Source organism: Anolis carolinensis, chromosome 2 (assembly GCF_035594765.1).
Source record: "Anolis carolinensis isolate JA03-04 chromosome 2, rAnoCar3.1.pri, whole genome shotgun sequence".
Taxonomy (NCBI): Eukaryota; Metazoa; Chordata; class Lepidosauria; order Squamata; family Dactyloidae; genus Anolis; species Anolis carolinensis.
This window is the reverse complement of record NC_085842.1, coordinates 146,789,696-146,802,806: the sequence shown is the minus strand read 5'-3', so window position 1 is coordinate 146,802,806 and position 13,111 is coordinate 146,789,696. Positions and strand designations below refer to the sequence as shown.

The window sequence follows — 13,111 nt, the reverse complement described above, 5'->3', positions numbered from 1 at the left end:
AGATTACTTCCCTCCTTGCCCCTGTGAGAAAGAACCAGAATATTTAACTTCTCCCCTGAAATGGCAGGACCACAACAAAACTGACCAGACACTCTACATTGGTGGGAGTGACAAGCTTTATTTCTACTAGTAACACATCCAAAACATTCCTGAATCAGTTAGTATTTTCCCAACTGTTTCTCCTAATGCAAAAACAGTTCCCCAGTGCCTCAAAGGCAGGGCCCACAAGGAGTATACAGAAGGCACAGCTTTCCCTGAAAGGCCTGGCACCCGTTTGGGGAAGGTTAGCAGTGTAAGCTTTCTGCAAGGGCACTTTCCATACCAGATACAACTGGCCTTATCTTGGCTGTTTTATTTGGCAGCGACTGATGTAACATTCTATGAGAATTCTTAGCACAGAAAAGCAATTGTTATGGTCTTCAGAGAGCCTGGTCCCTCCCACTGCGAACCAGGACTAAAATTGGCAGCCGACAAAGCACACAGAAACCGAACTTCTATTCTCTGTAATACAATAAATTCAATGCTTTATATACACATTCTTTGAAAGAAATAAGACCTTTAGGCCTAGGCTTTGGCATTCTTGGCAGCTGAGGAGCAAGAACAAGGCACTTCACCTGCATGACTCAGTCTAGAAAGGCAGCACCATAGGAGCCAGGGGAACTAAGGCCCTTCCTGGGTCTGAAATGGTAAAAATGAGTTAAGGATCCCAAGGCACCTGGTGGGAAAGGCCTGCACTACTGGACTGGTAGAAGCAAAATTTTCCACTTCAGTATCCACAGTAGGATGGAGGAATACCTTTCCTCTAGTGCTGAACAAAATCTCTAGCCAGTGTCAGACCAGGAGTTGGGGTTAGCTACAACAATGGAGACACAGCCATCCAACTCTTCAACACACAGGAGTCCTCTCCATAGATTCAGTTTTTCAAGGTACGCAGGCCAGCAAGAAAGCTTTCAACCCCCCTGAGAGGAACAGAAAGCATTTTCTCTGAGGAAATAAGCTTCAAAAAAGGACGGGACAGCAGGAATACTTCAGAGACCATCACACACACACAAAACAATCACACATGAAAAAGCCACGGCACTCTAGCTCTTCAGAGTAGAGGCCTTTTCCCCAACCCAAGCAGTGAATCAATTGCACTTATGTGGCTATCCCTGCCATCTGCTTTCAGCAGTACCAGTGGCAATCAGTACACAGGGGGAGGCTGGTAGCCCTCTGAGTCCTCCACTGTCCGGGTGAAGGGCGGTTGCTGGTAGCTGTCATGGCTGACATTGGGGAAACTGGAGTAGGGGGATACAGGACCTGGAGCAGGGTCGACATAGCTGCGATCAAAATCTTGGACACCCATGCGATATCGTTGCAAGGCAAAAGTGATCAGGAGCCCCTGTAGAGAAGAAAGGATTAGCTTTGAAGCTTAACTTCTGCAGAACTACAGTCTGTGAACAGAGCCTAGGTATTCTGCATCCCTGAGACACAGGCTTTCATCCTTTTGGTCAATCCAAGTTAATGGAGTCTTGCTAAATTAACTGTTGAATAATGAATAAACATGCAGATAAATCTTTGATAAATGGTTCTCCACTTGTCAAGGCAAGCCAGGCAACATTGCTCTTAATGTTTCATGCCGCAGCCAATGTCCAGTTACCTCTCGTTCACCAGACAAAGCGAACTTATTGTACCAAGTAGTGGAGGATGCACCAAGTGATTATACATGAGTCTAGAGCTCAGTTGTTCTTACAACACTTCCTGCGAGGAAAGCTGGTGTGACCCCTTTGTTGCAGATAGAAGGCTCAGAAAGGGCCACACTAGGAATTACAGTTAAAACTCTGTTAACCAAGCAGATGTGTTCCTGAAAACTTTGATACTAGATGTAGAAATAACATGGAAAGAAGAGATACATTTCTCTACAAAAAATAGAAGGCAGTTCAACAAATTTAAAGAAATGTTTTAACCAAAATTCACTTCACTTTGTGAAGTGAAACAAACAGGTCAGATGACCTTTGCAAAAATAAAAATATTTTGATTTTTCTAGAAACCATCTGAATGCTTCCAAAATCCATTCCAGGATGACTTTTGTCTTTCAAAAAGCCTCCACTTTTCACACAATTTCCATTTTATGGGCAAGATCTATGCTTTTGAGGCTACACTGTTTTCCTTCTGCTTTGTTCTTCCCACATGCTCAGTAAATTAATCTGGAGGCAGTTGTTCACTCTGCCTGTTGATCTTAAGCACACACCAACTGCAGTAGGATCACTTAAAATAGATCCCATTCTTTCCTGGTCAAACTTCATTGCATTGTTTACAATAGACATATTGCTGCAACCTAAGTTTCTCTTTCTCCTGCTCTCCTCCATCATTCCCCAAAAGGGACTGGGTGCCCAGAAAAAATACTTAGGAAAAACAATCCCAGAAGTGGATGCCTATAATGACAATTGAATCAACTACCTCCTGGTTTTGTGCTCAATGTCTTTAATGAGTTATCATAATAACGCCCAATGCAAAAGATAATAGGTACACTGCCTGGCCTTTCTGGACTGGCAGATTTTGTAAGCTTTCTTAAGGCAGAGAAACAGATAAATCCTCACTCACCCATGAGAAAATGGAGAAGAAGCTGAATGCAATTGAAGCACGAGCAGAATCAGCACCAATGAATACATCTGTAGACAGTGTAGATGCCCACTGGTTTGTCAGCACACAGAACCCAATAAACCACAGAAACGTCCAAAGGGCTGAGCAAAGAAATATTACCATTTAGCAACAGAGGAAGAGGCTGGATAATATATATAAAAACCTGTTTTATATTATTTTAGGACTGAATTCCTGCAAGTTAGTTTTCACAAACATATAATAAGCACAGGATATTGTGCATTCCCTAGCTTGGATCCCTCTTTGATAACTCATCATCTCGGACTATTGACCCATAGGGCTCAGGGAAGGATGATGGAAAATGAAGTAGAAAACACTCAGAAGGATCCAGTTTGGATCAAGTCAAGAGGCTACCACTTTTATTTTCTCTTCAGCTCAACCATAGTTCTTCCACTTTAACATATGACCCAGTAACAGCAACTTGAGCTCTGGCCACTACAGCATTTGAAAGCAGCTCTCCACACTGAAAACTGTGTGGACCAAAGTTTTGCTTTATTGTTGAAATCTGGGCCTAGACTCATAATGGTTTCGTGTCCTTGAGGAAATGTGTTCACTCTCTCCTGTTTCATGGCGCAAACGCATCACTATCAAGCAAACCCATTAAAGTAACTGCAAAATTTAGTTCACAACTTTGAACTATCCCACGTTTTCCTCATTCCCCCTGGCTTGTGTTCTTCCTCCTCCCAGCTGATCACATTCAACATCTAGTCTCAGGCAACATTTCAGAAATAGGCTTTTATTAAATTCCACTGAGCCTCTTTTAATCTTAACTCAGAGAGTTTACATGTAAATTTTTCTAGCAATATTACACTCCTTAAGCATTAGTATAATTTTCTTTTATTGCTCATACTCTTCCTCTTGCTTGATCAACAATAAATATGGGTCTTAGAAACAGTTATGTTTCTTGGTGGTAGCCATCTTAGCTAGTACTGGCATAATAGAACTAGACTGCCATAGATTGATATATTTCATTTTGAGTTAACCGTAATCTTGACTTGAGAAGTGGCAATGAAAAGTCTTTTGCTACATTTCCTGGGAATAGGTTTCCTTGGAGAAAATATGATGTCAATCTTCTCCCACTCTACCTTCAAAAACTTGGGAAGGACAGCAACAAAAACAGGAACTTTCTGATTTTTCTACTCCATCTAGATGGGCGCTAAGATATTTATAGTAGGGAAGAAGAGGGCTCCAATTCAATGCTCATTCCCCCTTTCCAGCACTATGCTTATTTTTTAAAACCCTGTAGTATCCCAGTACAGTAGAGTCTCACTTATCCAACATTCTGGATTATCCAACACATTTTTGTAGTCAATGTTTTCAATACATCGTGATATTTTGGTGCTAAATTCGTAAATACAGTAATTACTACATAGCATTACTGCGTACTTAACTACTTTTTCTGTCAAATTTGTTGTATAACATGATGTTTTGGTGCTTAATTTGTAAAATCATAACCTAATTTGATGTTTAATACGCTTTTCCTTAATCCCTCCTTATTCAAGATATTCACTTATCCAAGGTTCTGTCGGTCCATTTAGATTGGATAAGTGAGCCTCTACTGTATTTTGGAAACATCTTCCCTAGAAGGCACTTTCATCCACACAAAACAGCACTGTGCCAGGGGATCTGAGTTGCTCCAAACACACACATATCATTAGGGAACAAGACAAAGGGAAACATTGTCAAACTCCAGGGACAGAGGAAAAGGAGGGAGAGAACATGGACAGAGCCCAGGCCCGCTCTACAGAGAACTGCTTGGAATGATATGTCCAAGAAATAAATACCTGAGAAGCCCAAATCAGCCATTACGAGGTACTTGCGATCCGTGACATTGCTAATCTGTGGAAAGTAGATATCCACCATGAAGAAGAACACACAAGCCAGAAAGGCAACCACGCCGATGCCAATCCCATAACGACAAGCGTGCTCATTGTGGTTAAAGATGCAGTGGAGTTCACCTTCACTATGAATGTTGGTGTAGCCTTCACCAATGATACAGGAAAAAACTATCAGTGCAAAGAGCTGCAAATGAGAGAAAGGGGTGGGGAAATAACATAGCATTAACATCTCCCACAACAAGGAAATAACTCACTGAAAGTGTAAATCTGTCAGCATGAACTAAGGAACCCCTTACTACTGCAAGGTGGTCAGCTGCATCTCAGAGCTACATGATACTCATTTAAAACAGTACACAAAGGAACAAAGGCCCATTACGGATCTGACTTCATACCAAAATAAGACAAAACATGCCTATTCATATAAATGTAGTCAGTATAATCTGTGGGTACTAGAGTACTGTCAGCTGATGAAACTCTAATGTTTCAGCAGTGACCCAGTGCCGACTACAATATTGGAGACCAGGCTTAGATTCTTCGCTTAGTCATTGGTTTGATTCTGGACAAATCACACACTCTCAGCCCCAGAAAACCCCACGAAAGGCTCACTGCATGTCAGAAACAATTTGAGGGCACCCAATGGCAGCAATGTGTTTCAGCTTGTGGCAAAATTCCAATCCTCTATCCCTGCCAATTTAAAAAGTTTTCAAAATAGACACATTCAACAATATAACACAACCTAATTTACCAAAATATCAACAACTAAAAGCATCCTAAAATGCCAAAAACCTGTTAAAACGCACTAAACGTAAAAATAAAATATTAATACAGTAACTCATTTCATTGCAGCTCCATCAGTAAAAGACTCAACAAACCAGTAGCCAGGATTACAAGATGAATGTGGCCAACTATAAAAGGGCTGGGACAGAGATAGTGCAACAACATATCATAGGGCCAGGGAAGTGGATAAAGTGCAGGACCATGTGCTATCTAGTTACCTAAGGACTGGGCCTAGGGACTAATCGTTCTCAAAAATTTGCTGGCTTTCAGACAGTGTGGGAGGTTGCCTAACTTCCACCTCATGACGAATTACAGTTAGTCCTAAATATATTTATGCATATAGGCATACAGAAGTGAAAACTGCAGGCTCTTGGATGGGTGATTTAGAGAGATCAGAGAGTAGCTTTTGTTTAATTCGCCTGATTGAACAAGGCTGCTCTCTCCTTCCTAAATAAATTCTGTTTGTCTTATAGTTTGTCCAGATTCCCTGTACTGTGGGATTTACTTATGCCTATAAACACAGGGGGAACTCCAGGAGCTTTGGAAAAGGAAGTGAAGGGTGTTATATGAAGCAGTGACAACAACAACTCCTTTCTCGAAGAAGCCTAGATCAAATTCCCAGTCTGGTCAGCAGGAGTTCATAAAAAGACAACTGAAACCACCCAGCCCCCTAGCTTCCTTCTCCGCCCACAGCCCATCAGCTGACACTCACATGGCCTGGCTGCTTCTGGAAAAAAACATAACCTGGGGATTGCTTCAGCCAAGTTGTTCAGACCCAAGCCAGTCACCCACAGGCCTTGGAAAGAGAATATGAAGCCCTGCTGAGTTAAAAGCAGGGGTTCCCAAACTAGACTTAATCTTAAAGCAGTGATTCCCAAACAGACATTATACACCTAAAGAAGTTATTAAAGCAGAGTTCCCCAAATTCTAGTCCTCCAAGTGCTTTGGACTTCAACTCCCAGGAGGCTCAGCTGCCCTGGCCAATGGTCAGAGGTAGTGAAGTCCAAAACACTGAAGATCAGAGCTTGGGAAACAGTGAGGTAAAGCCTTCTGTCCACACAGACACAGAGTTGAGTCAGTACACTCTTGGGCTCAAAGCCAGAGCGCCTCCCATGGAAACCCGCTTCACAAAAGCAGAGTCAAGTCAAGTCATTGCCACAAGCCATTGTGGGAAACATCTGGCATTGTCTCCTTGAAGATGTCCAGGTTTCCTTCCAATGCTGCCCCATGACAGGGCCTTGCTTTGTTGTTGTGTGCCTTCAAGGCATTTCCAACCCATGGCACCCCAATCAGGGGGTCTTCTTGGCAAGAGGGCTCACCTTTGTCTCCCTCTGAGGCCAAGAGAGTGTGGCTTGCCCTATTTTAGGTAAGGTAAAGATCTTCCCCTGACGTTAAGTCCAGTCGTGACCGACTCTGGGGGTTGGTGCTCATCTCCATTTCTAAGCCAAAGAGCCAGCGTTGTCCGTAGACACCTCCAAGGTCATGTGGCCGGCATTACTGCATGGAGCGCTGTTATTTTCTCGCCGGAGCAGTACCTACTGATCTACTCACATTTGCATGTTTTTGAACTGCTAGGTTGGCAGGAGTTGAGGCTAACAGCAGGCGCTCATTCCGCTCCTGGGATTTGAACCTGGGACTTTTTGGTCCGCAAGTTCAGCAGCTCAGCGCTTTAACACACTGTGCCACCACATCTATTTTCTCTCTTGGCCTATAGAGTGGCTGCTTGTATTTGTCTGAAGGGTATTTGATGCCATGCAAATCCCTACAGAATTACGGCCATCCCATCCCACTTTAACTGCCACAGCACCATCTTAGGAAATCATGAAAAATGTAGCAGAGCACCAGAGGTCTCAGACAAAGGGGAATTCACCTCACAAAACTACAAATCCCATGACTGCATAGCAATGAGCCATGGCACTTGGTGTGATGTCAAATTGTCACAATTTTGCAGTATGAATAGGGCCTCTGATAGAGAAAAATTGATGGGGGGCATCCATACTGTAGGGCAGTGGTTCTCAACCTGTGGTTCCCTAGGTGTTTTGACCTACAACTCCCAGAAATTACCAGCTGTTAAAATTTCTGGAAGTTGAAGGCCAAAACATCTGGGGACCCACAGGTTGAGAACCACTGGTGTACAGCAGGCATGGGCAAAGACTTTCTGTATATATTTCAGATTTCAATATTAATGTCAAAAACATGTAGTTTCACATAGGATTTGTGCTACATTAGAACAGTAAAGACAAATATCACTTAAGTAAAATAAGTATTAAATAACCAAAAATAAAATAAGGTGTAAACACTAAACTAATCTGGGAATCTGCTGTTGCAACACATCCAATTAAGTGGTTTAAAACCAGTATTAAAAAAAAGATTAGGACTATGTTTCAGTCTACTTGTAATACATGAAGCGTGTTAAGAACTGGTCCAAGAGTCCAGAAGAGCCTTGACTCCCCATATGACCATCATCCCACTTTCTTTGCTAGTTAACTTGAACCCAGTATGCTTTATTATGCCAATTGCTTGCCTTAGATCAGGCATGGGGGAGCCCCTGATGGCATAGTGGATTAAAACCTTGTGACTTGAAGGTTGGGTTGCTGACCTGAAGGCTACCAGCTTTGAATCCCACCCGGGGAGAGCGCGGATGAGCTCCCGCTATCAGCTCCAGCTCCATGCGAGGACATGAGAGAAGCCTCCCACGAGGATGATAAAAACATCAAAACATCCGGGCATCCCCTGGGCAATGTCCTTGCAGATAGCCAATTCTCTCACACCAGAAGCGACTTGCAGTCTCTCAAGTCGCTCCTGACATGAAATAATAATAATAATAATAATAATAATAATAATAATAATAATAATATCAGGCATGGGGCAAACTTCGGCCCTCCGGGTGTTATAGTCCAAAACACCTGGAGGGCTGAAGTTTGCCCCATGCCTGCCATTGATAGTTGAACAAATAGTTTTCATGGTTGCCTCTCGCAATTAGGAATTGTGGGAGATGAAGTCCAAAACAACCAGAGGGAAGAAGTTTGCCTATGCCTGCTCTAAAGTAAACAAATGCAACTTGGCAACACTTTTAACTGCCATGACTCAATGCTATCAAATCCGGTCTTCCGGCCGGTGCTTTACCAAACTACACTTCCCTGGATTCCATAGCATTGAGACGTGGCACTTAATGTGGTGTGAAACTTTGATAATTCTGCGGTGCTGAGGTGGGGACATGCTAAGGCAACCTGGCATGGGTCCAGCAATGGGCAGCGCGAGGCCGGCTCTGTTCCAGCCACTTCCTCTCTCCTCCCTCTTCCTCTTTCCTCCCTCCCTCCCCCCCTCAAGCCCAGGTATCTGAAGCAGCCAATCAGGAGGCCGCACCTCAGCCCTTCCCAGGAGTGCTCAGACAGCTCCTTCAACCCCCTCCCAACCCCCCCCCCCCCACACACACACACACACTTACGGCGCTGAGGAGTCGGGCGAGGACTTGGGGCTGCTGCAGGAAGCGCCACAGGTTGAAGGGGCTGCCCGCCTTGGCCGCCCCATAGGCTCCCCCGTCTCCCTGGCCCCCGCTTTCCACGCTGCCTCCCTCCATTCCTCGCCAGTGCTGGGAGCAAGCTGCGGCCACCACGCCCGAACTTGAGTGGCCTCCTCCACAGGCCACACCCCCAGGGAGGAGACTTCAACTCCCAACAGCCTCACTGCTTTGGCTGATGCTCAGGCTTGGTGGGAACTGAAGTCCAAAACACCTAGGTCACCACCGAAGCTTGGGAAGTACTTGAAGGAAGTGACTCTGCGCCTCTGCTTTAAAGTGAAGGCACCTCGGCACCACTTTTAACTGGCATGGAGGCACGGGAGTTGTAGTTTGGAGAAGCAGCGGTGCGTTTAGGCCAGGCATGGGCAAACTTCGGCCCTCCAGTGTTTTGGACTTCAACTCCCACCATTCCTTACAGCTAGTAGGTGGGACATGGAGGGCCGAAGTTTGCCCATGCCTATCTTATGCAGATAATGCTGAAGGCCCTATAAAACAATAACTCCCTAGATGATGATGCTGATGCTGATGATGATAATACTTTATTTATATCCTGCCACCATCTCCCGGAGGGACTCGGGGCATTTCACAGAACACTCAAGGTGCGACATACAAAATACAGACAGTGCAAAACAAAACATAGACAATAAACAGTCAAACACAACATCTTAAATTCACAGTACTCCCTGGTAAAAACAATAAAATACAGCAGTTGCTGTAGATAAAAGAGCTGTATTTGATCTCAGAATTGTAAAGTGCAAATAAATAATCTAAAGGTTCTCATATGTACTATTAGAGAGTCTTATCATGATTGAAGGCTTGTCGGAAAAAGCCGGGTCTTTAATTGTGTGCAGAAGGCTTGAAGGGTGGGGGCTAGCCTGATCTCCCTCGGGAGGGCATTCCAGAGCCAGGGGGCCACCACCAAGAAGGCTCGCTCTCTCTCTCTCTCTCTCTCTCTCTCTCTCTCTCTCTCTCGTCCCCACCAGCCGCACTTGAGATGGAGGTGGGACTGAGAGGAGGGCCTCCCCAGTAGATCTTAAAGCCTGTGCCGTTCATAGAGAGAGATGCAGTCTCAAAGATAGGTTGGACCTGGAGCTTATAGGGCTTTATAGGTAATAACCTGCACTTTTATTTGGGTCCGGAAACTCATCGGCAGCCAGTGGAGCTGCTTTAATAGGGGCATGGTGTGCTCCCTATAACCTGCTCCAGTTAGTAATCTGGCTGCCGACCTTTGCAGTAACTGCAGTTTCCAAGACATCTTCAAAGGCAGCCCCACATAGAGTGCATTGCAGTAGTCCATTCTAGATGTAACTAAAGCATGGACCACCATGGCCAAATCAGACATTTCGAGGTACGGTCACAGCTGGCGCACAAGCTTTAATTGTGCGAAGGCCATCCCGGCCTCTGCCGACATCTGAGCCTCAAGCGTCAGTCCAGGAGGACCCCCAGACTGCAGACCTCTGCCTTCAGGTGGAGTGTGACCCACTGAGCACAGGTTGCCACCCTATACCCCAATCAGGAAAACCTCTGTTTTGTCTGGATCAAGCTTCAGCTTGTTGGCCCTCATCCAGTCCGTCACCACTGTCAGACATTGGTCCAGGATCCAGGGAGCTTCCTTGGAATATGGTGGAAAAGATTTGTAGAGTTGAGTGTAATCTGCGTAGAGAAGGTACCCAACTCCAAAACCCCAAATGACGTCACCCAGTGGTTTCATATAGATGCCAAAAACATGGGAGAAAGAATAGAACCTTGTGAGACTCCACAGGTCAATGGCCAAGGGTCTGAGCAGGTGTCCCGCAGCTTCAGCAACTGGATCCAGTCCTCCAGGAAGGAGCGGAGCCACTGCAGAGCAATGCCCCCAAGACCCATTCCAGAGAATCGACCAAGAAGGATACCATGGTCAATGGTATCGAAAGCCGCCAGGAGATTCAAGAGAACTAGCAGGGACACACTCCCCATCTAGTCCTCTGCGGAGGTCATCCACCAAGGCAACCAAAGCTGTCTCTGTTTCGTGCCCAGACCTGAAACCAGACTGTGAAGGATCAAGATAATCATTGTATTTCAAGAAGCCATGGAGTTGGGAAGCCACCACATGCTCCAGAACCTTGCCCAGAAAAGGGAGATTTGAAATAGGCCAGTAGTTATCTAATATCGAGGAATCTAGTGACAATTTCTTAAGAACTATAAGTCCCAGCTTTTCTTGTTAGATTGCCCAACCCACAGTTTAGTTTTACAAAGGTGGAATTTAAGGAGACCATTCCTGCTTTGGATCAATAAGTCGGCCTGCCTTTTTTTGCTTGGGGAAAGAGGGCCATTTTTAGTTTAGGGTTATTACCACCAGGGAACTTTGGAAGCAAAATGTGTCTGTAGTTGGTCCCAGTGAGATCTAGACTTGGACCAGCCATTTCAAGTCAATGACTAACTAATCTGAGAACTCATCTGGCTATAGTCAGTGGTCAGTGACAGTATGTGGAATTTCCAGTGCCTTCAGCGAGGTGCCAAGCTTCAATAGGAGGGACCTGCTCTTTCTTCCTCCGTCCTGACCATGTTGGGTATTGGGTGCCCCAGAGGCTCCTTTACCAGAGAAAGTGAGCAAGGTGTCATGATCCCCATCACATACCATCTCCAGACACAGAGCGTTGACACAGAGCACATGGCCATGGACCAAAAGGGAGGACAGGACATATGAACCAGCCATAAAACTCAATTGCCCTGAGGTGGGGGGAAACAGACTCTGAAATGTGAAAATGGGCAACCTCCAGGCACCAGGACTCTAGAGTGATTTATATTAATGTAGCTAGGCCTGGTTGTAGCGGAAACCAGACTTCCCCTCTTCTCGGCTTGTGTGTCTGTGCGGACGCAGTGGAAGTAGGAGACAGACAACTGGAGGTTTTTTCCAAAGAAAGCAGTTTACTAAAAGTTTCCTGCAGCTGCAGAGGTTCATCCCACGCACAACTAGATGCTGAAAAGGGAGAACCCCGCAGACAGGGTCGAGTGTCTATTTATACAATTCAGTGGGTTCAGTTTACGACCGCCCACATATCAAACCATTGGTGCATATTTGTGGTGCAGTATTACATTTCATTACTTTCGTTTCTCTCAAAACACATGATTTCAGGGAAACCATGTGATAACCCATCGGCTGTGTTCCTGGCCTGCTCGTACCTCCTTATATGGCCATTTCCTCCTACCCCTTCATTCCTGCCTTATTCCCCCATTTTTTTTTTTTTTTTTTTGCGAAGCGTGTATACAAAAGCTGAAGCAAACTAAATGAGCAGACTTATGGGTCCCTCCAATCCCTTCTAGCTTGCAGCCAAGCTATCTTTTCAGTGGAAAATGAGCGCAGAATAGCATTTGTACATAGTTTCATCACCAGAGGTAAACAACACATGAGGATTAAAAATATTAATCAGGTTTTAGAAAGGACATAGTCCACAGTAGAATTCTGATCTAGCCCAGTCATTTGGCTTCTTCCGATGATGGATTTGTTGCTATGGCCAGAGGTGGCCATTCACATACATGTCCAACTTTCAGGTCTTTTCAGTCTTTGGCATAAAGTCAAACTGGGGGTGTGTTTCCTCTTCCTTGATCAAAGGAATAATGTTCAGTTAATTTGAAGAAAGTCTCTTTGTCCAATCAAGTCTCTAGTCTCTAAGAATTGTCTCTGTGTAAAGAAAAGTCTGTAAAGAAAATCTCCATCTCTCACAGGGCTTTAGCTGTTATACCCAGTATGTGTGGCGTGGGGTAGACTTAAACTCCTACGGGTTTTTGATTCCAAAACAGGCCTTCCAGTAATAATGCCTTATGGATCTCCATTTTGGAAAACAGGCCTCTCAGTAACAATGCCTTATGGATCTCCAATTTAGGAACAGGAGTCCAAAAAGCTGAAAAAGAAAGCAGGAAGACAGTGAGAGAGAATGGGGGAGGGGGAACGGATTACCCATCTGTCGATCATCCTGTTCGGCATCACTTTTGTCTCAGCCAATCTTGTTGAAATCCCTTGTCTCTCCACGGGTGAGGCAGGTAGGCCACTATTCAGCTCCCAAACGACCCCTCCATGGCCTCTTGAGAAATGATTCCTCCATGGGCCTTCTTTCGCGATCTGCAGTAATCCTTTTTACTCTGGTCCTGCTGCAATGGTTAACTTATTTTATTCTTTGTCACATTGCCTCCGTGCTATATCCTCCTTTTGGCTTAAAAAGCAAGGTTGTTAGATGGCATATGAAAAAGTCCCTCATTGTCTCTCAAATCCGTCAAAAATCCGAATTATTTGCAATGTCCCATTACAAAAGGTCCTATCCAGGAGAGTTGGGTCAAAATAGAAAATTGTATGTTGTTG

The 13,111-nt window shown here is 44.8% G+C and overlaps 1 protein-coding gene across 1 annotated transcript; it reads right to left on the bottom strand.

Moving 5' to 3' along the window:
• Positions 1 to 98: 98 nt before the first annotated feature.
• syngr2 (synaptogyrin 2) lies at positions 99 to 8,912 on the bottom strand. The gene is made up of 4 exons (XM_003217130.3): positions 8,704 to 8,912; positions 4,425 to 4,662; positions 2,584 to 2,723; positions 99 to 1,381 (listed from the first exon to the last, which is right to left on the bottom strand). Exons 1-4 carry the CDS (start codon positions 8,833 to 8,835, stop codon positions 1,184 to 1,186), a joined length of 708 nt encoding a protein of 235 aa, XP_003217178.1. The 5' UTR covers positions 8,836 to 8,912; the 3' UTR covers positions 99 to 1,183.
• Between the last annotated feature and the right edge of the window lie 4,199 nt (positions 8,913 to 13,111).